Source organism: Hypanus sabinus, chromosome 10, assembly GCF_030144855.1.
Source record: "Hypanus sabinus isolate sHypSab1 chromosome 10, sHypSab1.hap1, whole genome shotgun sequence".
Lineage (NCBI taxonomy): Eukaryota > Metazoa > Chordata > Chondrichthyes > Myliobatiformes > Dasyatidae > Hypanus > Hypanus sabinus.
Genome location: NC_082715.1, coordinates 108,138,988 through 108,165,521, shown reverse-complemented (window position 1 = coordinate 108,165,521; position 26,534 = coordinate 108,138,988). Strand labels below are relative to the sequence as shown.

The 26,534-nt window shown below is 41.1% G+C and overlaps 1 protein-coding gene across 1 annotated transcript in view; it reads left to right on the top strand.

Moving 5' to 3' along the window:
- Positions 1 to 26,534, top strand: part of LOC132401346 (dynein axonemal heavy chain 6-like) — a 545,526-nt gene that overhangs the window by 298,524 nt on the left and 220,468 nt on the right. The window contains exons 46-49 of the mRNA XM_059983475.1: positions 5,490 to 5,645; positions 15,335 to 15,467; positions 17,653 to 17,729; positions 25,501 to 25,700. Of these exons, the coding sequence (XP_059839458.1) occupies positions 5,490 to 5,645; positions 15,335 to 15,467; positions 17,653 to 17,729; positions 25,501 to 25,700 (566 nt within the window). The remainder of the gene's footprint in view (positions 1 to 5,489; positions 5,646 to 15,334; positions 15,468 to 17,652; positions 17,730 to 25,500; positions 25,701 to 26,534) is intronic.

Here is a 26,534-nt window from a genome sequence, read left to right as displayed (position 1 = left end):
AAGTCATTAAGAACCTAAAGATGGAATACATAGATGTTGAGTTCCTCCAGCATTTTGTGTGCGTTGATCGGATCTCCAGCATCTGCGGATTTTCTTTCTTTATGACTTGGGTGCTTTGTTTTCCAGAAAGACAATGACCCCAAGATCAAGCCAAAGCCACATAGGAATGGTTACAAACAACAAAGTTAAATAATGACCAAGTCAGAGTCCAGACCTCAATCCAACTGAGAATTTGAGGCTGGATTTGAAAAGAGCTGTTCACTCACGATTCCCATGCATTCTACAGAGCTCGAGCAGTTTTGTAAAGAAGAATGGAGAAAAATTGCAGCGTCCAGATGTGCAAAACTGATAGAGACATTTTCACTCAGACTCAAGGCTGTAATTGCTGCCAAAGGTGCATCTATTGAATACTGACTTGAAGGGAGTGAAATTTTATGCCATCAATTATTTTGTGTTTAATAATTGTAATGAGTTTAGACCAATTTGTAGAAATTTGTTTTCACTTTGACATGGAAGAGTCGTTTCCTTTCATCGGTGTAAAAAAAAAGCCAGATTAAATCTACTTTGATGCAACAGTGTAAAACATTAAAACATGAAAACTTCCGGGGGGTGGAGGGATGACTACTTTTTATAGGCACTGAGGCACTGTGTGTGTGAGTTTCTGTGTATATATGTGTGTGTATATGTATATGTATGTGTGTGTATATGTTGTGTATATGTGAGTGTGTGTATGTGTGTGTGTTTTGGTATATGTGTGTGCACATATAGATGTGTGTACAGTATATATCTGTGTGTATTCATATGTTTGTGTGTGTATGTATATGTGTATGTTGCATGTATGTATGTATATATATATATGTGTGTGTAGGTGTGTATGTATAGGTAGGTGTGTGCATATATAGGTGTGTGTGTATGTGTGTGCATATGTATCTGTTGTGTGTTTATATCTGTGTATATTTATATGTTTGTATACTGTATATGTGTGTATATGTACATATATGTGCATGTATATACTGTATGTGTATATATGTGTGTATGTGTTGTGTGCATGTGTATGTATATGTATTTGTGAGTACACATATATATGCTTTTGTGTATATGTGTATGTGTAGGTATATATGTGTGTGTGCATATATTGTATAGGTATGCGTGTGTGTGTGTGTGTGTTTGTGTATATATACAATGACATGCAAAAGTGTGGGCACCCCGGTCAAAATTTCTGTTACTGTGAATAGAAGATAAACTAATCTCCAAAAGTTATAAAGTTAAAGATGAAACATTCTTTTCAACATTTTAAGCAAGATTAGTGTATTATTTTTGTTTTGTACAATTTTAGAATGAAAAAACGTAAAGGAGCACCATGCAAAAGTTTGGGCACCCCAAGAGATTTGAGCTCTCAGATAACTTTTATCAAGGTCTCAGACCTTGATTAGCTTGTTAGGGCTATGGCTTGTTCACAGTCATCGTTAGGAAAGACCAGGTGATGCAAATTTCAAAGCTTTATAAATACCCTGACTCCTCAAACCTTGTCCCAATAATCAGCAGCCATGGGCTCCTCTAAGCAGCTGCCTAACACTCTGAAAATTAAAATAAATGATGCCCACAAAGCAGGAGAAAGCTATAAGAAGATAGCAAAGCATTTTCAGGTAGCCGTGTCCTCAGTTCGTAATGTAATTAAGAAATGGCAGTTTACAGGAATGGTGGAGGTCAAGTTGAGGTCTGGAAGACCAAGAAAACTTTCTGAGAGAACTGCTTGTAGAATTGCTAGAAAGGCAAATCAAAACCCCTGTTTGACTGCAAAAGACCTTCAGGAAGATTTAGCAGACTCTGGAGTGGTGGTGCACTGTTCTACTGTGCAGCGACACCTGCACAAATATGACCTTCATGGAAGAGTCATCAGAAGAAAACCTCTCCTGTGTCCTCACCACAAAATTCAGCGTCAGAAGTTCACAAAGGAAATCAAAATAAGCCTGAAGCATTTTGGAAACCAGTCCTATGGACTGATGAAATTAAAATAGAATTTTTTGGCCTCAGTGAGCAAAGTTATGTTTGGAGAAAAAAGGGTGCAGAATTTCATGAAAAGAACACCTCTCCAACTGTTAAGCATGGGGGGTGGATTGATCATGCTTTGGGCTTGTGTTGCAGCTAGTGGCACAGGGAACATTTCACTGTTAGAAAGAAGAATAAATTCAATTAAATACTAGCAAATTCTGGAAGCAAACATCACACCGTCTGTAAAAAAAAAAGCTGAGGATGAAAAGAGGATGGTTTCCACAACAGGATAATGATCCTAAACACACCTCAAAATCCACAATGGACTACCTCAAGAAGTGCAAGCTGAAGGTTTTGCCACAGCCCTCACAGTCCCCCAACCTAAACATCATCGAAAATCTGTGGATAGACCTCAAAAGAGCAGTGCATGCAAGACGGCCCAAGAATCTCACAGAACTAGAAGCCTTTTGTAAGGAAGAATGGGCGAAAATCCCCCTAACAAGAATTGAAAGACTCTTAGCTGACTACAAAAAGCATTTACAAGCTGTGATACTTGCCAAAGGGGGAGTTATTAAGTATTGACCATGCAGGGTCATCAAACTTTTGCTTCGGGCCCTTTTCCTTTTTTGTTGTTTTGAAACTGTAAAAGCTGGAAATAAAAAAGTAATCTTGCTTAAAATATTAAAGAAACATGTCATTTTTGACTTTATGCCTTTTGGAAATCAGGTCATCTTTTACTTGCTCAGCTATTCGTAGTAACAGAAATTTTGACCAGGTTTGGGTTTGGGTATTTGATCCTCCACAATATTCCACATGGGAATTTAAACTGGAGGTGGCAGTGCTTTTATTTTACAAGGTCAAGTTGCGAGCTCAACATCAACCGGGCATGGATGGAGAGCGTGCTTGGGAGCAGTCTGTCACTGGATTGAACTCAGGAACCTCCGTTCTCGAGCACAGCGCTAATCTCACTGTGCCACCAGCCCACCTGGGGTGCCCAAACTTTTGCATGCCACTGTATATATATATATATATATATATATGTATGTGGCTGTGTGTATATGTTAGTGTGTGTATACAGTTGGCCCTCCTTATCCACAGGGTTTTGTTCTGGGACCCCCCCCCAGATACCAAAAAACGTGGATGCTCAAGTCCCTTATATAAAATGGCGTAGTAGTTGCATATAACCTACACACATTCCCCCGTATACTTCAAATCATCCCTAGATTTCTTATAATACCTAATACAATGTAAGTGCTATGTAAATAGTTGTTATACTGTATTGTTTAGGGAATAATGACAAGAAAAAAAGTCTGTACAGGTTCAGTACAGACGCAACCATCGTAGCTCTTCTGGGAACACTGAAGCTGCCCCGGCATCAGCCGATCCTGATTCTCCTGTGATCTTTAAATTCTTAAGGCTGTAGCATTTTACATAGCTAGCCAGCCATCCCTTACTAGCCTTAAATTCCTTCCTTTCGCTCACAACGCAAGTAGCGACGGAAGGAGACGTGAACTGAACAATGCTCAAACAACGAGTGCTGGAGAGAGAACTTCCAAGTTTTCCTGATCCGCGGTTGGTTGGTTCCTGTTTGTGTTTTTTTTCTCTTCCTCTTTCTCTCTCTCTCTCTTCTTCCCCTCACCATCTCTCTCTCCCTCTCCCTCCAACCAACTCCTCCCTCCTACAATTTCCTGCAGACTTCAGTCACCTCCAGCTGTCTGGAACCCAGTTCTTGAATTCACTCCCCAAGTTTATCTTTCACAAAGCACTTATTTAACCATGAACTTGATCCATAACTTTAATATCTTATATATCTTGATATGAAATTATGTTTGACAATGTGATGTGATCCATCATGACACCATGCACAATGAAAGAAATGTGTTGTGATTTAAAGCTGCTCTTGCACCATTGTACAGGAGGTTTTACCCAAGATGGTGTAGTAGAAGCTGGCACTGGGAGAGCAATAAGTGCTGAGATGCAGGTGGTGGAATATGACAAGTGTGTGTGTGTGTGTGTGTGTGAGAGAGAGAGAGAGAGAGAACTGAGGCTGTGGGGTGCTCCAGCTGCAGTGATGCCTGGCTTCGTAAAACTTCAGTTCTGAAGCTGTTTGCTTGCTTTTGTTGTTTGCATGATGTCTCTGCACATTGGGTGTTTGACAGCCTTTTTTAATGGGTTCTTTTGCAGATTCTTTGAAGATATAACAAGTGCAGTGGATAGACAGGGAAAGATGGCATTTGATAAGGTGCCACGTAAACGGCTTATCCATAAGATAAGGATGCATAGAGTTGGAGGTGATGTATTTGCATGGATAGAGGAATGGTCAACTAATAGAAAGTAGAGAGTGAGATGCATGGGTGCTACTCTGGTTGGCAATCAGTGGTGAGTGGTGTATCGCAGGGGTCGGTGCTGGACCCGTAACTGTTCACGATATACATTAGCGATCTGGAAGAGGGGACCAAGTGTAGTGTATTTAAATTTGCTGATGATACTAAATTGAGTGGAAAAACAAATCGTGCAGAAGATACAAAGAGTCTGCAGAGAGATATAGGTAGGTTAAGTGAGTGGGCAAGGGCCTGGCAGATGAAGTTGAATGTTCATAAATGTGAGGCCATTCACTTTGGAAGGAAAAATGAAAGAGCAGATCATTATTTAAATGGTGAAAAACTGCAGCATGCTACTGTGCAGAGGGACTTGGGAGTGCTTGTGCATGAATCACAAAAGGTTGGTTTGCAGGTGCAGCAGACTATGAAGAAGGCAAATGGAAAGTTGGCCTTATTGCTAGAGGGATTGAATTTCAGAGCAGGGGGGTTATGCTGCAACTGTACAGGCTACTGGTGAGGCCACATCTGGAGTACTACATGCAGTTCTGGTCTCCTACTTGAGGAAGGATATTCTGGCTTTGGAGGCAGTGCAGAGGAGATTCACCAAGTTGATTCCAGAGATGAGGACAGATTAAGTCGTCTGGGACTGTACTCGCTGGAATTCAGAGGAATGAGAGGAGATCAGATAGAAACATAAAAAATTATGAAAGGAATAGATAAGATAGAGACAGGAAAGTTGTTTCCACTGGTAGGTGAGACTAGAAGCAGAGGACATAGACTGAAGATTTGGGGGGAGTAGATTTAGGACGGAGATGAGGAGGAACTGCTTTTCCCAGAGAGTGGTGAATCTGTGGAATTCTCTCCCCAATGAAGCAGTGGAGGCTACCTCAGTAAATAAATTTAAGACATGGTTGGATAGATCTTTGTATAGTAGGGGAATTAAGGCTTACAGGGAAAAGGCAGGTAGGTGGAGATGAGTCCATGGCCAGATCAGCCATGATTTTATTGAATGGTGGAGGAGACTCAACAGGCCAGATGGCCCACTCCTGCTCCTATTTCTTATGTTCTTGTGTAACATTTAATGCCATTAACTTTATGAATCAGAAAAATAGTTGAATTTATTGCTGAATTTTTCTGAACTGACAGATGATTAATTCTTGATCATTTTGTTATTAGCAGGGGCCCATTTAGCAAGTCTTGCTGAGCCAATAGTTCCTGAACTTCCCAGATCAAAGCCAACTATTCAAGGTCTTGTGCATACAGTAGACACTGTGCGATATTCCTTCCTCATCAGCCTGCTGCTGCTCAATAAGTGCCCCGTGCTGCTAACAGGTAATGATACATTAGTTAAATGAATGGCCTCAAAGTCCTTTGAGGTTTCATTAACGTTGCTGCAAATACCTCCACTCAAACTGAACTGAAGCAGCAGCTGGAAAAGTCATACCTTGTGATTCAGTTAATTCCTAAAAATTCACTTATGCTCACTAACACTGCACTGCTTCCCTTTTAATAAGTCAAAAAGATCATGCCATGAGATAACTATTCACAATAAAATTATTGAATTAACTATTTACATGATTATATATGAACTTAACTAGAACTCTAACCAATTTCTCAGTCATCTGAAATCCTTCCATTTCAAGAGCATTTTTGCAGTTGTCACATTATGTTAATATGAAGGCAGTGGAGCTCTGGAGCTCTAGACTACTAATAATGCAATACGGAAACCCACTAGTATATATGCCAATTAAGAAATGCCCATTTACACTAATCCCATTTTGTTCTCCTCACAGTACCCCTGCTCCACCTGGATACTACCCCTTACCCACACATTGTATGGGCAATTTGCAGTGGCCAATTAACACGCAAAAAAAAAATATTGATTTGTGAGATAAAAGAACCAGGGCACCTGCCAAAAACCTACATGGGCATAGAGAGAACATTGCAAATTCCACACAATATATGAGGTTATGATTGCACCTGAGTTGTTAAGGTTGTGAGACAGTGGCTCCACCAGCTGTACCACTGTCCAGTCCTAGAAACAAGTTTGAGTTTCACCATGGCAACTAGGGGATTTAAATTCAAGTACTTAAATTAATCTGGAATTTTAAAAAAAAAGCTAACAAAGTTAAACATGAACTGATGTAAAGGCTTATCAGGTTCACTGCTGCCTTCCAGGGAAGGACATCTGCTGCCCTTGCTGGTGTGGTCAATACGTGACTCTAGAACAGGGTTGATTTTAACTATCTTCTCAACTCAGGAGCAATTATAGGTGGACAATAATTGCTTGCAATTACAATAACATCCATAGTCCACAATATGTATATTAAAATTGTAATTCTCTCCATGCTAGAATAGAGTCCTAGAGCAATAAAGCAATTCAACATGAGTACAGGACTTTTGGCCTATTGTTGGGAGCCTAATGTCAAATGATGTACATCCCAGAGTTCTGAAAGAAGTTGCTGAAGAGGTAGCAGATGCATTGGTCATGATCTTTCAAGAATCATTTAATTCTGGCATGGTTCCAGAGCACTGGAAAATTGTAAATGTCACTTCACTCGTTAAGAAGGGAAGAAGGCAAAAGAAAGAAAACTATCAGCCAATTAGCCTAACCTCAGTGTTTGGGAAAATGTTGGAGTCTATTATTAAGGATGAGGTTGTGGGGTACTTGGAAACTAATGACACAATAAGTCAAAGTCAGCATGGTTTTTGTAAAGGGAAATCTTGCCTGACAAATCTTCGAGAAGCAACAAGCAGAGCGGTCAAAGGAGAGGCAGTGGATATCATTTACTTGGATTTCCAGAAGGCATTTGATAAGGTGCCACACATGAGGCTGCTTAACAAGGTAAAATCCCATGGCATTACAGGAAAGATACTGGCATGGATAGAGGAATGGCTGACAGGTAGGAGGCAGTGAGTGAAAATAAAGGGGGTCTTTTCTGGTTGGCTGCCAGTTGTTAGTGATGTTTCTTAGTGGCCAGTATAAGGACTGCTACTTTTCATGTTGTTTGTCAATGTTTTAGATAATCGATTTGTGGGGTAAAAATAGGTGGAGGGGTAGGTAGTGCTGAGGAAGCAATGTGATTGCAGAAGGTCTTAGAGAAATTGGAAGATTGGGCAAAAAAGTGTTCGGAAATGTATGATAATACATTATGGTAAAAGGAAGAAAAGTGCTGTTATCTAAATAGGGAGAAAATTCAAACATCAGAGGTGCAAAGGATCTTAGAATTCCTCATTCCTCCTGGAGTTTAATTTACAGATGGAGTCTTTGGTAAAGAAGGCAAATGCAATGTTGGAATTTATTTCAAGGGAAATAGAATATAAAAACAAGGAGATAATGCTGAAACTTTATAAGGCAGTAGCTAGGCTGCACTTGGAGCATCATCAACAGTTTTGGCCCCTTTTCTCAGAATGGATGTGTCGTCATTGGAGAGAATCCAGAGGAGGTTCATAACAATGATTCCAGGAATGAAAGAGTTAACATATGATGAGTGTTTGGCAGCTTTGGGCCTGTACTCACTGGAATTTAGAAGGATATGTGTGATCTCATTGAAACCTACTGAATGTTGTAACTCCTATACTCAGTTCCATAACTGATGAAAGCCAGTATGCAAAATGCCTTTTTCACCACCTGTGTACCTATTTTGCTGTTTTTAACAAACTGTACACTTGTTTTCCCAAGTCCCCTCCTATTCATTGTATAAGTCCTTTACTGGTTTGGCTTTCCAAAATACATCACTTCACACTTGTCTGTTTTGAAAACCATTTGCCATTCCTCTGCCCACTTCCCTAACTAATCAAGATTCCCCCTGGAATCTACAATAGCCTTCTTCACTATCAATAACATCTCCTACTTTCATGTTATCTGTAAACTCCATGCATTCACATCCATATAATTTATATTAATAGCAAATAACATGGGTTGCTACACTGACCCCTGTGGCACACCACTAGATACTGGCCTCCATTTTAAGAAATTGTATGCTATGCACTGTTTACATAATCTTTAACACAAACCCCTAATAACTCTGATTAAGTACATTTGGCAATCTGCAAAATATTGTAAGTATAAATGTAATAGTTACAAGTTTGGTTGCCCTTTAGCACTGTTGTGTCGTGTAGACTTGCAACCAGATTTTCCTCCTCCTCTTCCAAACCCAAAACCATATGTCTCCTCTCTTTTTTTCACCTATCAGCCCTTGCTATCAATCCACTCACTCTCTCACTAGAGAAAGTATCTTAGGCACTGCCTCTATTTGACTTTTCCACCTGCTGTCCAGCCATGCTGAGTAAACCCATGGTCAGGACATTGCCCAAGATTGATCTTCCATTACCCAGAGAATAAATTAAAGCACTAGACTTTAATTAGCTTCTCCAATATCGCTTCATTTTATGGTCAGTGTCCTTGATCTATAGTTCTTTGAACAAAACTGAACTGGAAAATGGAATGGATGACCTGAATAATACAAGTTATTCTACAAATTTGTTGTGTTTCAAAATACTGCACAGGAACAGTATCCCACTGTGTCAATCTCCCATTCACAGTAATCCCATTTTTTTTATTCTTCACACTTTCTTATTAACTCTCCCCAGATTCTACTTCATTAACAGCGGCTAATTAACCTACCAAATCACATCTTTGTGATGTGAAAGTAACCCAGATCACCTACAGTAGTGGTCTCCAACCTTTATAAGCCCAAGATCCCTACCTCACCATTAGTGAAAGGCAAGATCGACCTACTAAATCATTTAAACACACGCATGTGCACCAAGCAGAAAGGACCAGAAATGGAGCCCCACAGCCCCGGAAGCCGTCTCTCTTTGCAGGTGGCTTTCTGTAGCGAGAGTGTTGCTATGTTACCATTATCTTAATTGGTATTACTTATTTTTATAATGCTCCCATTACAAAACCTTTAATTCTATGTTTTATTATTTAATTTTATTTCAACACAAAAAAATAAATGAATAAAAAATAACTGTTGCACTCAGTGTGATGACTGGGGCTGAATACTTTCTGCTAGTTCCCTGAAATTTAGTTCATAACTACAGACGGCCAGCTTGAGACAGTCTGTGGGGTGTCTGTCAGTAAGACAGCTCTTGTACTTAGATTCAATAATTTTCATCTGTTGCAGCACAGCACCCTCACAAACTTCCTGGCAGTCTGAATATTTGAAAGGACAGTTTCCTTTGTTAGACTTAATGTTGAACCTGCCACGTTTTTCAGGTGTTTTGTATTAGTAAACTGTTACTGAGACACTATAACTTTCAGAGGTACACAAGCTAATGAAACCACTGTTTTTTTGTTTCCCAGTTCTTTCACATTTGGGGAATGATGGAATTTAAAGGGAGAGAAGTGTTGTAATGTAAGCGTTATAAAGATAGGTTGATGCCAATTAGAATAATTGTGATGTAGTGGGGCTCCCGCTGCGGAGAGCTGTTTGTGGGGAGAGGTTGTTTCTGGGTTGCGGGATTTTGCTTCCGGTCTTTTTTGCCCAGTGAGCATTTTTCTTTTTTTCTTTTCGGGATCTACTGGGAAAGTCTTAAAGATTGGTTGATCGCTTTCTTCTGGTTGGTGACCACTAACCTAGAGGCACCCATGCACAATGATGTTCTTGTGTATTGAAATAGTTAAGTTGGTTTATTATTGTCACATGTACTAAGGTAAAGTGAAAAGTTTTATTTTGCATGCCATCCATACAGATCGTTTAGTCAGTCACATCAGTGTACTGAGGTAGTATAGAGGAAAAGCAATAACAATGCAATACAGTTATGGAAAAAGTGAAATGCAAGTAGACAATAAGTTGCAAGGCCACAACGAGGTAGATTGTGGGTCAAGAGTTCTGCTCAATAGTCTTCTAACAGCAGGATAGACACCATCCTTGTGTGTAGGGGTACGTGCTTTTAGGCTTTTGTATCTTCTATGTGATGGAAGGAAGGGGAAGAGAGAATGTCTGAGGTGCTTGAGTTTGATTTTTTTCTCTGCTACCTTCTTGTCTGAGACATCATGAACTACAAACAGAGTCCATGGAGAGGAGCCAACTGGGTAGCATGAACATCGACTTTTCCAACTTCCAGTATTTTTCCCATCCCCCTTCCCTCTTCTTCATTCCCACACTCTGGCCTCTTACTTCTCCTCAGCTGCATATCACCTCTCCCTGTTGCCCTTCCTCCTTCCCTTTCTTGCATGATCGAATTCTCTATCAGATTCGTTTTTGTCCAGCCCTTTGATTTTTCCACTTATATCCTCTCAGCTTCTTACTTCATCCCCCTCCCCCACCCGCCTGCCTTTACCTATCACCTTCTAGCTTGTCCCCTCCCCCTCCCCCAACCTTCTTGTACATTATAATAAGGGACTACTTTATGTTGTAGTAACACATTGTTGCATGCGCTATTAGGCGTGTATCGATCTGTATGTGTGTGTCAAGTTCAGACTCTACCAGTAAAGAACCATGAAACTTAGTTCCCATCTCCAGCGTTTTTATTAATAACATAGTTGATGTAACAGGCCACAACACTTCTTATTCAAGCTCCTTTCTCTTCCTCTCCAGTTCTGATGAAGGGTCTTGGACTGAAATGTCGACCTTATTCATTTTTCATAGATGCTGCCTGACCTGCTGAATTCCGCAGGTATTTTGTGTGTGTTTCCATGGAGTGGGTGTTGGTTTCCCTTCCATTGATCTATATCTGTAGAAATAATCCGTGTGGATGGCTTGCAAAACTAAGTCAGACAATGTACCAGAGGGTATTGCTTGTGACTTCCATTCTAAGCATCCGTTTACAAGACAAGTCAACTCTCTGACTGGCAACAACATGTGCATCTGCAGAATGAGAAACGGACTATGCTTTGTATCCTTTTGTCAGATTTAATATTCATTTTAATCATAATAGTTTCTGATTAGGCAACTATAAAGGACATTTTTATTGGAGAAGCTTATTAACGGTACTTTCTAAAAAGCACAGAAATCTAATTAGTGAGGGTTTGCTTAATAACCCCTTACAACATCAGCAATGTTGGGAAAGGTCTTGTATATATAGAAGATTTCTTTCTTTGGCTTTGGTTGATGTAAATCTCCAGTGGTCGATCAAGCTCCTGTATTTATACATAATTTACATTTTCATTTTCATGCTTTTGACTGGTGAATTCATTTGAAGTAGTGTGATCAAAATAAGTAGTTGCCAAGATTACAACTCGCAATACAATTAGCAGGTTCCTACAGCAGCAACTGCACAGATGTATATGTAATCAGACTTGAACAAATTTCATTGGATTAGATCAGCTCATCACTCTAATCAATCTGTAGCAATGCCCAGTAGAATTATCTTCCCCATCACTCACTGAAACAAAGGAACCACTTAATCTGTCCTTTAAAAGTTTGGGATCCCAAGACTGAAAACTTCAACTGATTCTTTACTTGGGTGATCACCGGTATCCTTGACCTCTAAGTTTAATTAGAGGTTAGTGAATGAAGGTGGTGCAATGGCTTTGTTTGATTGGAAACCTCACAAAACTTTTCAAGAGGACACAAATGTCTAAGGCAAAGGTAAGATGCTGTAGATATTGGAGAAAACACACAGACAACAATGAGGAATAATCACCTAATGACTTAAACAGTTTGCAGCAAGGTGAGTCTGTTGTCATCAAACTCACTCAGAACCGGAACCCTTCCATTTTACTTTGATATACAGCAAGAGCAGGTGGTTAATTTATGCCAGGGACATGACTTGCTGGTCACAGACATGGTGGAAATTTGCTCCCCTTGTAGATAATATTCCCCAATCTCTGGAAACCCGATGGCTGAACAGAGGCAAGTAAAAGGCTGAGTCCTTGAGGTAATGAAACTGCAGCACTGTCTGTGGGTTCATTGCATCAAAGGTCACAGATACAGGCATTTTGGCCCAGCTGGTCAATGCCAAGTAAGATGACCATCTAAGCTGGTAAATTGGTTTATTATTGTCACATGTACCAATATTTTCCTCCCTGTCTCTGCCCACTGCTCCTTTGTGCTGTCCTATACTTTGGTCCTTTGTACCTGATTTTGAAACTACATTGATCTATGCCAAAGTGGAGTTGAAGGCTGTATCTTAATGCTCTGCCCTTGGGGAGTTGCTTCTCCCTGCACCCTGCAACTTGCGATAATGCTTTACCTCAGTCCTTTCTCAAAATAGAGCTTCTAATTATGCATCCGACAGAATTGAGAAGGTGCATGGGGAATTCAAAATGGTATGCAAATGTCAGTTTAGACAAGCACTGAAAGCCACTTATCTCAAGCATTATACACTCAACATCTCTTGCTGGATTTGCATAATGATCAACGACCTGTCCCAGTAATGAAATTGACAACACAGCAGGTGAGAGAAGTGTCACATAGTTACACCTGCACCCACTGTCTGCAAAACTGCTTTCTAGCATAAAATGTTTAAATGCTGGCAGAGGCACTAGAGGTTCCACTGTAAACACATCAGCTGAGTTTGAGAATGATCTCAGCAGTGGTGTCAGTGGAAGGAGGAGATTTGATAGGGTCAGGGTAAGAAAGTACCTTGCTCCCAAAAATGTCAGATCCTTGAACCGTAGTCAGAGACTCACCCCCTATCAGAATCAGAATCAGACTTTAATCGCCAAGTACCTGTGCACTTACAAGGAATTTACTTCCTGCAGATGTTGTCTGTCTGCTCACAACAATAATAATGATAAATATAAATGAAAATATAGATTATACATACAAGTAGTGCAATCCAAGTAATAGTTAGCCGACAGTTAACCGGCAGTTAACTGTTCAGCAAAGTGACCGCAGTAGGGAAAAAACTTCTCCAGTGCCTATTAGTCTTAGTCTGGAGGGATCTAAAGCACCTACCAGATGGAAGCGGTTCAAACAGTCTGTGCGCAGGATGGAAGGAGTCCTTTATGATGTTCCCTGCCCTCTTCTTCAACCTGGAAGAGTACAGGTCCACAATAGAGGGCAGGGAGGCTCCAATGATGCTGCCATGCACACTGTCCTCAAGGAAGATGTGGTGTGACCTCCTCAAAGCCTGTGCAATTGCACAGGTCAGGAAGGGGATAGAGCTGTCCTTGATGAGATTTGCCTTGAGCAGTTGCATAATACTGGACTCTGCTGCACAGGCTGTTTCCAAGGCCTCAAACTGAACAAACATCAACTGTTCCTAGAAAGTCACCTATTTGGTGAAACACGCTGTGTGATCACCCCCTACAGATCAGTACAGCACAGGAATAGACCCTTTGGTCCATGGTGTCTGCACCAAGCATGATGCCAATCTCATCTACCTGCTCATGATCTATATCCCTCTAATTCCTGCCTGTTCACATGCCTGCTCAAGTACCTTTCAAACATTACTATCAAATTTGCTTCTACAACTTCCCCAGGGAATTTGTTGCAAGCACCTAGCATTCCCTGTGTAGAAAAAAACTTACTTTGTAAATCTTCTTTAAACTTTCTCCCTATCTCCATACCATATAATTCTGTCATCTTTGGATCTATGACTCTGTGGCTGATCCACACTGGCTTGATCTCCTCTTCCGTGCCAGATCCCCGTTAGTCTCAACACTTCTGTCACAGGGGATGGTCCTTTGTGTCCTTTGTAACAACCTCTCTAACACTTCATGGGTACATTATTTAAGAAGGAAATATAATTGGGATTGAAGCATTGTCAGAGAATGTATTGAATTGAAGGTACATGATGTTAGAGAAAGACGTGACCATTTGTATTCAGTGTTTATATCATGAATAAAATGTACTTTAATGAAAATGAAAATTTCTTACTCCCTGAAGGGTGTGGTGGTGGGTAAACAGTAGAGTGTGCTGAGCCACAACAATGAAAACTGCCTAGGTGCCAGGTAGAAATTGTATTTTAGAAATTGCTTATATAGCATTTGGGCTCTCACGACCAGACAATGTAACAGTTTCTTCCCCCAAGCTATCAAGACTCCTCAATACCTAGAGACTGGACTGACACCAACTTACTGCCCTCTACTGTGCCTATTGTCTTGTTTATTATTTATTGTAGTGCCTGCACTGTTTTTTGCACTTTATGCAGTCCTGGGTAGGTCTGTAGTCTAGTGTAGTTTCTTTTTTTTCTGTGTTGTTTTCACGTAGTTCAGTGTAGCTTTTGTACTGTTTCATGCAGCACCATGGTACTGAAAAACGTTGTCTCGTTTTTACTGTGTACTGTACCAGCAGTTATGGTCAAAATGACAATAAAAAGTGACTTGACTTGGCTTGATTTGACACGTTGAGGAATAAGGAACAATCAACAAATTTGAGCGTTCAGATGGATAGATCCCAGCAGCCTGACCAGCACCAATGCACAAACTCCAAGCCACCTTTGAATAAATCTACCCAAGACTGTAGCCTTAACTTGTCACGTTGGCCATGCCATCTCTTCAGTTCCCACACCTACAAATAAACCAATAGCGTGTCATTGTGAATCCTGTGACATTATCTACCTCTCTCTAAAGAGGGCAGGATTTTAGTTATTATCAAACTGAACAATTCCACTCAACATCTCTCCCTTCGCCATAGCAAAATCATAATTTAGCAGTTACTTTCCAGAGATGCAGCTAGTAACTGGAAGACATGAGTGTCAATACTACCATGATGGCTGAGAAAATTCAAGAACTCAGTGATTCAGAATTGATATCAATAATGGTGATTGTGAAACACTAAGATTAACATTACAAACCCCGCTGGTTCATTGCTATAGTGGAGGGACAAGGATTCACTATCCTACCAAGTCTAACCACAATGTGAAGACAGACTCACAGCAATGTGGTTGACTGGTTAACTACCTTGATGGAGGACCAAGCAATTTGTGGAGGGTTAATAAATCCTGACCATGCCAATGATCCCTATGCCCCAACAATGTAAAATCATTAGGTGAACAGTCACACAGATGAAGATTGCACTCTCTGCCCACCACACTGGACGTTGAGGTGCCTGTGTACTGATTGGTAAAATGGGTGGAGCATTACTGAAGCTTGACCTCAGCTTTGTCCTTACTTTCTCCAGGTGAATCAGGCAATGGAAAATCTGCACTTATTCGGGAAATGCTTTCAACTCTTGAGAAATCAAAAGGCTCGTTGATCCAGTCAGAGACTATCCTGGGCAATGTCTTCCTATACAATGAGATGAAACATGAAAGGTGAATATTTCCATGGTTAGAAAGAGGAAATAGGTGAGCTGATTGATCTATGGGTCAGTTTCTGGCAACGTAATTCACCACTGAATTTAATCAAATTGTTATTACAAAAACTGCTGATAGATTTCTTCAACATGGTAAAGAATCTTAAATATACAACAATACTGCACAGTATCAAGCCCTCCAGCCTTTGATGCACTTGCCAACCATGATGCCAGTTTAAGCTGCATACCTGCCTGCAAATGATACATATCCCTCCATTCCCTGTCTATTCAGTGCTGATCAAAAGTCTTATATGTTGCTATTGTATCTCCTTCTACCGCCTCCTCTGGCAGTTCCAGGCACCTACCATTCTCTTTTAAAAAAAGGCCTTGCCTCGTAAAACCGCTCACAATACTCCAAGCGAGGCCTCACCAATGCTTTATAAAGTCTCAACGTTACGTCTTTGCTTTTATATTCTAGTCCTCTGGAAATGAACGTTAACATTGCATTTGCCTTCCTCACCACAGGCTCAACCTGCAAATTAATCTTTAGGGAATCCTGCATAAGGACTCCCAAGTCCCTTTGCAACTCAGTTTTTTGTATTTTCTCTTCATTTAGAAAATAGTCAATCCTTTCATTCCCTCTACCAAATTGCATGACCATACACTTCCCGACACTGTATTCCATCTGCCATTTCTTTGTCCATTCTCCTATCCATCTAAGTCCTTCTGTAGCCTCTCTACTTCCTCAAAACTACCTGCTGCTCCACCTACCTTCATATCATCTGCAAACCTTGCAACAAAGCCATCAATTCCTTCATCCAAATCATTGACTTATGATGTAAAAAGAATTGGTCCTAACACAGGCCCCTGTAGTGCACCACATGTCACTTGCAGCCAGCCAGAAAAGTCTCCCTTTATTCGCACCATTTGGCTCCTGCAAATCAGCCACTGCTTTATCCCTGCTAGCATTTTTCCTGTGATACCATGGGCTCGTAGCTTGTTAAGCAGCCTCATGAGTGTCACCTTGTCAAAGGCCCTAAAATCGAAGTATACAACATCAACCTATTCTCCTTTGTCTATCCTGCTTAATATTTCTTTAAAGAATTCCAACAATTTGTCAGGCAAGATTTTCCCTTGAGGAAACTATGCTGACTACGGCCTATTTTATCATGTGACTCTAAGGACTCTGAGACCTTCTCTTTAATGATCGACTCCAACATCTTCCCAACAACTGAGGTCAAACTAGCTGGTCTATAGTTTCCTTTCTTCTGCTTCTCCCCCTTCTTGAAGAATGGAGTGACATCTGCAATTTTCTAGTCCTCCAGAACCATTTCAGAATCTAGTGATTCTTGAAAAATCATAACTAATGCCTCCATGATCCCTTCAGCCAACTCTTTTAGCATTTTGGGGTATGCACCATTGTTCCAGGTGACTTACCTACCATCAGACCTTTCAGTTTCCCAAGAACCAACTCCTCTTTCATGCCTCTATAATTCCCTCTCCTACTGATACATCTGTCTTTAGCTTATCCTTCTCAAATTTCAGGGTGAATTTGATCATATTATGATCACTTGCCTCTAATGGTTCTTTTACCTTAAGCTCTCTAATCAATTTTGGTTCATTGCACAACACCCAATCCAGAATAGCTGATCCCCTAGTGGGCTCAACCATGAACTGCTCTAAAAAGCCATCTGGTAGGCACTCTAGAAATTCCCCCTCTTGTAATCCAGCATCAACCTGATTTTCCCATCTACCTGCATATTGAAATCCCGCTTGACTTTTGGCAAGCACTTTCTATCTCCCATTGTAATTTGTAGGCCATATCTTTAATACTGCTTGGGGCTTCTGTATACACATCCCTTTTTTTTACCCTTGAAGTTACTTAGCTCTATCTATTGTACAACACCTTCCAACCCTATGATTCTATGTGTTAGATAAGTATTTGAAAGGTCAAGGAATTGAGGGGCATGAGAAACTGGTACAAAGGACAAGTAGGTTCCAACATAGATCAGCCATGATCATATTGAATGATAGGACAGGCTCGAACAGCTGAGTGGCCTACTGCTGCTCCTATTTTCTTCCATTCCTGTATGCTCTAAAGGAATGCAAATTACTTTTGATTTCTGTGTTTTCCTTTTCATATTTACAGGGAGGGAGAAGGTCAGGTTTAGAAATGACTGTTCTCTGTATGCTTCATTCCACAGCCTGGTGTCTGGCCTCACCCAGATGTTTGAGGGCTTCAGCAGGAAAATAGACAAGGGTACTGCCTGCATTGATGGAGGTATGAGCCTTCCATGGAAGTACAAGTGTAGTGGGTGATCAAGGAAACAAACTGTAACTGTCGTTATTACCAAGTAGTTTCACTGACTCGTGGTTCCCTCTGTCTATCTCACCCTCCATCAGCAGGTCGGCCGTGAATTGTACTGATCTTGATTGTTTTGTTTTCCATAATCCTTCAACAAGAGTTTGCAACAAGTTGTAAATGTCAACTGATGAAATAGTATGGACTGCTCTTCACCTGTGTTGTGCTGCCAAATGTTCCTCTTTATCACTTGGTAGCTGAAGCCATTTTAATCCAAATCATTATCTCTGGCATTGCAGGGTAGCATAGTGGTGCAGGGCAACATAGGTTTCTGCTGAGCAATTCAAAAGGCATCACTTCACTTAAACATCTCAGGTCCCAGCCATGGAGTAAAGAGAATTATGAGAATTGAAAGAAGGATAAGATGTTTCATTGGAGGCCAATGGGACAAATCCATAACATAAATCACTACAGATCTGGATGGCAGGGAGCAGAATGCCTGTAGAAATACTAACTGTTGTTGCACCAAGGCCAATAGACCAGGAGCTGATTCTCACAGCTTCACTCACTCTCAAGGGTCAGGAGTAGTCCTGGACAACTGTGACAGCCTGTCAAATAACAGTGATGGCTGGCCATTTGTTACGTAGATCTAGCAGTAGTCACTGGCAGACCTGATGAAAACCATTCACTCCATTGTGCCTGTGCCAGTTCTTTGAAATAGCCATACAATCCAAAGTACTCCTGTCTCTCCCAGTATTGTTCAGTAAAACTTGGTTACATCCATCGAATCTGATTTCCTGAGATAATGACATAATTTTGTTAACAACAACACACACAAAATGCTGGTGGAACACAGCAGGCCAGGCAGCATCTACAGGGAGAAGCGCTGTCGACGTTTCAGACCCTGCCCTGACGAAGGGTCTCGGCCCAAAATGTCAACAGCGCTTCTCCCTATAGATGCTGCCTAGCCTGCTGTGTTCCACCAGCATTTTGTGTGTGTTGTTGCTCCAGTTATCAATGATGGAATAGTTTCTCCTTGATGCTTCAATTAAAGATCCATGACTTTTGGAATTATTGAACTTAAGATGAGAAATAGGAGCACGTGCAATAAACAATACTGTGGGAGGAGCTCTGCAGGGTCAAGCAGCATCCATTGGAGGAAAGAAGTTGTAGATGTTTGGGTCAAACCCCAGCATCATTATCTCTTCCTGTGCTATGTTGCTCAGTGTTCAATGTTCCTCCTGGCACAACTTGCCAACTCAATAAACTCCTGCATCACCACTTTATCCCAGCTATTTCACCTCTCCGCTCATAGTCCTCATATAGGTTTACGACCTGAAATATCAACAGTCCTACTCCCCTACAGAAGCTGCTTGATTTATTGAGTTCCTCTAGCAGACTGTTTGTAACTGTTACTCCAGATTCCAGCATCTGCAATCTCTTGTCCCTCACATATGAGAAATACTCTCGCCCCCTCGAACCTGCTCCCCGTTTATCCAGATCACCTTCATGCCATTTTCCTGCATTGCCCCCATCTTCCTTTCATTACCTTAGTCAGGGGATACCTGTCAATCAACGACAGAGCTTCTTCAGCTTTTGGAGTAGAAATTTCAGAGGTTTCAAAATAAAGGAATGTAGGAGGCTGAATGGTAATAGTGGTGTATAAAATTATGAGGTGCATAGTTAGGGTGAACACATTCAGTCTTTCTCTCAGAGTTGGGGAATCAAAAATTAGAGGGAGTAGGTTTAAGATGAGAAGAGCAAGATTTAATAAAACTTGAGGGCCAACTTCTTTGCACATAGTGTGATCAGTATATGGAATGAGCTGCCAGAAGAACTGTTTGAGACAGGTACAATTACAACTTATAAAGGACAATTAGCCAAGTAAATGGATAGGAAAGTTTTAGAAAGTTACAGGACTAGCTTGGTTGGGCATTTGGTCAGCATGGACAAATTGGGCTGATGATCCTGTTTCTGTGCTGTATGACTCTACGACATTGGAACATTGTCTCTCAGAATTTTTAATTCTTGAAAATGCATACCTTTAGTATTATTAAGCTTATCTGATGAATTAATGGTCCAAAAACAATTCCCTGGCAGCACACTATGAGGTCAAGCAATATCTGTGGGGATGATTAAAAAAAAAATAAAGAAAGGAAAGAAAAGAAAAAGAATGGAAAATAAAGAAACTGTGTCAGAACAGGGTTTTGACCCAAAACATCAATGATTCCTTTCCTCCCACAGATGCCTCCGACCCACTGAGTTCTTCCAGCTAGTTGTTTATTGCTCCAGATTCCAGCATCTGCTGTCTCTTCTGTTGGAATTCATTCCTCATTTTCTTTGGTGTTCCAGTGGAATCAATGGGCCTGTTTCCATGCTATTTAACTATATCAGTCTATACTGATAGGAAAACTTTAATAGGATATGGGCAAAACACAAACAAATAGGATTAGTTTAGATGGGCTCCTGGCTGTCATGGGAAAGTTGGGCATTCTCATTACTGGCCAGAGAAGTTGCTGCAGAACTCCTTGTCTTTAAAACATCAATCTTTTATAGCTTTAGCCACTCCTTGTGAGATGGATGGATTAAGTTTTGCCTCAAGAATACATAATTTCTATATCCAGATGAACAATCTCAAAAGCCTGTGATTAAGTCCCTTTGCTTTCAGTCTTGAGAAAACTAGAGTCTGTCCACTCTTACTCGAGTTATTTTCAAACTGAGCATACATCCTGGGATGTTGATCACAATTTATGGTAAATATTCTGAAAAGTTCACTTTGCTGTCTGAAACAAGTTGCAGTGTTTAATGAATGAACACTCAATGACCCAATTTTTTATCTCCTACATCGTTCCCTCATTCCCACCTGATATTATATCCTGATTTTTCAAACCCTATTATCCTTAATAGAGTCAAGAAAAGTACAGCACAGAAACAGGCCCTTGTTCCATTCAGACTGTGCCAAATCATTTGGACTGCCTACTCCCATTGATCTGCACCAGGGCCATAGCTCTCCATACCTCTACCATCCATGTACCTATCCAAACTTCTCTTAAATGTTGAAGTCGATCTTGCATGCACCACTTACGCTGGCAGCTCATTCCACTCTCAGGACTCTTTCGGTAAAAAAGTTATCCCTTAACCTTTTCATCTTTCACCCTTAACCCATGACCTCTAGTTGTAGTTCCACTCAACCTCAGTGAAAGAAGACTGCTTGTATATACCCTATCTATATCCCTCATAATATTGGATACCCCTATCAAATCTCCTCCCAGTCTTTGGCATTCCAAGGAATAAAGTCTTAACTTATTTAATCTTCCCTTGTAACTCAGGTCCTCCAGATCCAGTAACAGCTTTGTAAATTTTCTATGTACTCTTTCAACCTTACTTACATCTTTCCCATAGGTAAGTGACCACAACTGCATACAATCCTCCAAATTAGGCCTCACCAATGCTTTATACAACTTCAACATAACATCCCATCTCCTGTACTCAATACTTTGATTTATGCATTCACTGCACCCATTCACAGTGTGGTAAGCCCAGAGACTATAACAGCAAGCACACCAGAGAAGTGTTTCAGTTGATTGTAAAAGGGTCTGTCATTTCCTGAGGCCTCAGTAGGTGATTTAACAGTGTAATTCCCTTTTCTGTGCACTATCTTGAAGCTCTGCAATAACCATCCACCCTAGCCCAGCTCTCGATCATTATGTTAGTGTATAGCACTGCACATAAACACTTTTCAGCAATTAAACGAGCATTCAGTCTGAGCATTGCTCTGTCAGCTACACAGTTTATTAGGTACACCTGTACACCAGCTCATTAATGCAAAAACCTAATCAGCCAATCATATGGCAGCAACTCAATACATAAAAGCATGCAAACATGGTCAAGAGGTTCAGATGTGATCTGAATGACCTTTACCATGGAATACAAGTCAGAGTGGTTTGAGAATCTCAAAAACTGCTAATTTCCTGGGATTTTTACAATAGAGTTTACAGAGAATGGTGTGAAAAACAAAAAAAAAATCATGTGAGCGGTTCTGTGGGCAAAAACACCTTGTTACTGAGATCAATGAATGCACATGTCAAATCTTGAAATGGATGGGCTACAGCAAAAGAAGACCACAAACACACACCCAGTGGACACTTTATTAGGTACAGAAGATACCTAATAAAGTGGCCACTGAGTGTAGAGCTCAGTAATTTTGATAGCTCATTTCAATTTGCACTGAGCTTCTAGGTTCTGGAGACTAGGGTGTTTTGATCACTTCTGAGCTATCAAATAATTGCTTTAAGAATCAAGTGAATAATGTTATGTCTTGAGGTGTTGCTGGCAAAGTTACCATGTAGAGTAATGTTAAATCCTTTACCAACATCATCACTCATTCCATCTCTGCCATCTGTTACTTTAACCCATAACTCAGGTCCTGATTTAGGACTGTTATCTTTCAATTTTTGTATACAACTGTTGGTTAGACAAAACTGAAAGTGGAGAAATGCAGGGATATCTTGAAAGTCTCAGTGGATTAAGTTGCATCTGTGGGAGGAGAGGAACTCAATATTTCAGTTTGAAATCCTATATCAATCTGAGAATAGAGAGGGGAGATGACCAGTGCAAAGAAAAGAGCAGGGAGTTGTGAGACAGGAGCCAGACTGAGGAGGGGTGAAAGATGACAGGCAGATTACACCAGGTCAGAGTCATAGAATTATACAACTCAGAACCAGGCCTTTTGGCCCAGCTGACCCACACAATCAAGATGTTCATCCAAGCTAGGCCCATCCACGCTGGACCCTTCCAGGTTAGTTCTATCTGCCAACATATAGCCCAATAAACCTATCCTATCCATGTATCTGTTCATTGTCTTTAAAATATCGTCCATGAACCTGATTCAACTGCTTCCTCTGCAGCTCATTCCACATACATACCACCATATATTTTTAAAAGTTGTCCTTCCTGTAATACATGTCCAAAATTATCCTAAATTTTAAACAGCTGTAACATGACTTCCTGGCTCTTGTACTCAATGCACTAACCAATGAAGTCAAGCATGCCATTTGTCGTCTTTACCACCTTTTCTACATGCATGGCCTTTGAAATTATGTACTATGGGCTGTCAGTCACTCAGCTCAAAGATCAGTAGATTCCCATGCATGAAGGAGTTTGAGATAATCAAAGTCATGGGGGCTGAGTTGGACATCCTAGCTTTCCTCCGTGCAACTCCCTTCATCAAGATCAGGCCTGATTTTGATGGAGTACAGGGAAGAAGGGTGGATGTCCAACTCTTCCTCCTACTTCCTGTGTTCTTATGAGTAACAACACTTACACAACCTTGGAAAGGAACCATACAGATGAGCTCACATTATACTTTCCATCTGCATTGTGACATTGTAATGATACAGACAATGTGTAAAGTGACTGATCTGTTCTCTACATGAACCACTATCTCCAGTTAAGTAAGACATTTAAACAATTCATTCATTCCCAAGGATGCCAGTTCACACATCAGGGCCACATTCCCCTGTCTGACAGCTTGTTGTCATTGAATTTCAGGAACTGAGTCACATCTAATTGGTCTCTGAGGCAGAAGCTGTGAAGGAAACTAAAGGACACTTCTCAATGGAGAAAGTGGGTGGTGGGAGGGGGTGTCACTGAGTGTTAGGTTCCAAGTAGTTCAAGGTTTTGAATGAATTGAACTGTGGGTAAATTTGGTGACAGGCCGGTCCTGAATCAGTATACAAGAAAGGGACATCGGTAATGCTCTTGTGTCTTCATGAAAGCTCAGACAAATTCTGGACAAAATCTGTCAACAAAGCACCTTCAGTGAGACAACTGGCTATTTCCCCATGTGGTTTTGTTCCTGTAAATCCAAGATAAATCAAGATGCAAGGTAAATCAGGTTTCCCACCTTCCATGATGAACCTGTGGACTAGACAGCCACCTAGAGCCCCAGCTGCACATAACTCTGAGATACAATACTGCACTAACACTGAAAGTTATAGCCATAGTCATACGTCAGGCCCTTCAGCCCAACTTGTCCATGCTGACTGTGCCTCCAATGAAATAGTTCCATCTAGTGTGTATGGCCCATAGCTCCCTAAACCTGTACTGTCCATGTACTTATCTAGATAGCTGTTGAATATTGCTAATATGTCCATCTCAGCCACTATTCCTGACAGCTCATTCCAAATGCACATCACCCTTTATGTAAATAAGTTGCCCCAATTTTCTTTTAAATCTCTCACCTCTGATTTTAAATCTTCAGTATGTCCTCTTATCTTTAGCAATCTCTTCCCTAGGAAAAAGATTGTGCTTTCATCCACATTCCCCTCTGTTCCCCTTGTGATCTTATATACCTATATCAGGTCACCCCTCAGTCTCCTATGTTCCAAGAAAAGGCCACAGATGGTGGACAGAGCTGATGTTAATGTGCTCAGTGATGAACCAATAGCATTAAGTATATGATCCCTAGTACACTATTGGGTAGAGCTCAAAGGATGTGGGCTAAGCCTGAAGTAAAAATAACCTTGGCTTGGTCCTGCACGTGAATGAAGAGAAATAGACAACAGAGTCCTGTGTCAGTAATTGTAGAGATAAGCTGGTAGGAAAGTTCATTGCTGCCACCATCTGCTCTTTCAAGGGGATAAAAAAAATCTCCCGGTACTATTTCAGATGAGGAGAAGCCTTGGCCTCCTGGCCAATCTGCAGCATCAGGACATTTTTTCTGAACTATGTATGACACACGAAGCCCTGACCTGCTGATAAAAATCTTCCCTCACCATACCTTTGGGCCTTGTGGTTCTCAGACAGCAGATTGCTGACTTTGTGGACTACACAGAACATCATCTGTTGGATGACAGTGCATTAGAACATAGCACTGTGCCATCAGGTCTCTTAAGATGGCCTTCCATTGTGGATGATCTACTTTAGGCCTCAACTCCTGTGCCAATTTCATAGAACTCTCAATTCTTCAATCTTTTAAACATTATCTATCTCCAATTAACTCCTACCCTCCAGGAAAAGTAATGTTGGCACACCTCAGTTTTTAATGCCTAGCCCCATATTTTGTAACCACGAGCCCTACTTGATTGTCTCCCACTAGTGGAAACATCACGACATCTATCCTTTCAAGCCCCTTTAGGATCTAATATATTTGAATAAGGTCACCCCTCATTCTTCAGAACTCTAAAGAGTAGGAATGGATTCCTTATGCCTCTTCCTCCTATCAATAAGGCCATGGTGTTCGTTTCACTTCCTGCCTCTTCACTGAACACCAAATCTCAGTGTCTATTGACCTTGAATATGTATGGCCCATTGGAAAGGATACTTGTAAAGATTAATGATCCTCTGACAGTAATGTATTTCTTCATTTCCATTTGAATAAATAACTCCTTACTAATGGAGACACAAATAACTGCAGATGCTGGGATCTGGAGCAACACAGGATCTACTGGAGGAACTCAACAGGGTAAGCAGCATCTGTGGGAGAATTGTCAGTGTTTCAGGTCAAAACCCTGCAACCGGACTGAGAGTGGGAGTGGAGAGGTGAGATGTTTGTCCACATTCCCCTCTCTACTCTCAGTCCTGATGCAAGGCTTTAGACCCGAAATTTCAACAATTTCTTTCCTCCACAGATGTTGTACGACAAAATGAGCTCCTCCAGGAGATTGCTTGTTTAGTCACTGGATTTATCACCCTCAGAGACTGCGTACATTTTTAATGGAGTTTCTTTCATCTTGTTGAACTGTCTCAGTTTGCAGTGGTACACGTGTGGATTTGGCTAAGAAGCACATTACTCAGGCAGCCGCCCTGTTCAGTCGTGAAAACAAGGAGGTGAAGTTTGGCACCATGCTGATGAGTACCCAGACCACTTCAGCCCAAACCCAGGCTCAGATCCTAAGGAACCTGGTGAAGAGGAGCAGGAGCAGGCAAAGCGCAGAGAGGAACAAACAGGTAGGTGCACTGATGTGTACAGAGAATGGGGCATCTCTGCTCAGCTCAAGCCACAGTGGAATCACAATGGCCATTGTGCCATTTAAGGAAAAATGAGATGTGTCAGGGAAAGGTGAGAGACACAATCATTTATCGTTTATAATTAGTGCAGGGCCGTCAACTATTCCTCGTCTATAATTATTCTTGGGAGGCTAGTGGTGAGAGCATTCTGGTGAAGCAAATCCCTGCTGGATTATGATGATGCTCAACCTAAAAGGTGAACCCGAAACTTATATTCCACACATCTGCTGCCAGAGGTGGGGAAGGACAGTGGCTTGGAGAGGCTGGCAGAGCAGGCTGGTTAGTAATACAAACATTTGTAGATACTACACCTAACAGCCCTGGTAGACCAGCAGTGGAGGGAGGGAGTATACACTCAGTGTATTCAGTTTACCCCAAATGTGTACTTCCAGTGTGCATTCAGTGTACCACATTGTGTACTCCCAATGTGCATTCAGTGTATGACATTGTGTACTCCCAGTGTGCATTCAGTGTACCACATTGTGTACTCCCAATGTGCATTCAGTGTATGACATTGTGTACTTCCAGTGTGCATTCAGTGTACCACATTGTATACTCTCAGTGTGACCATAAGACAAAGGAGCAGAAATCGGCCATTCGGCCCTTCGAGTCTGCTCCAGCATTTTATCATGAGCTGATCCATTCTCCCATTTATTCCTACTGCCCCGCCTTCTCACCATAACCTTTGATGCCCTGGCTACTCAGATACCTATCAATCTCTACCTTAAATATGCCCAATGACTTGGCCTCCACTGCTGCCCGTGGCAAAAAATT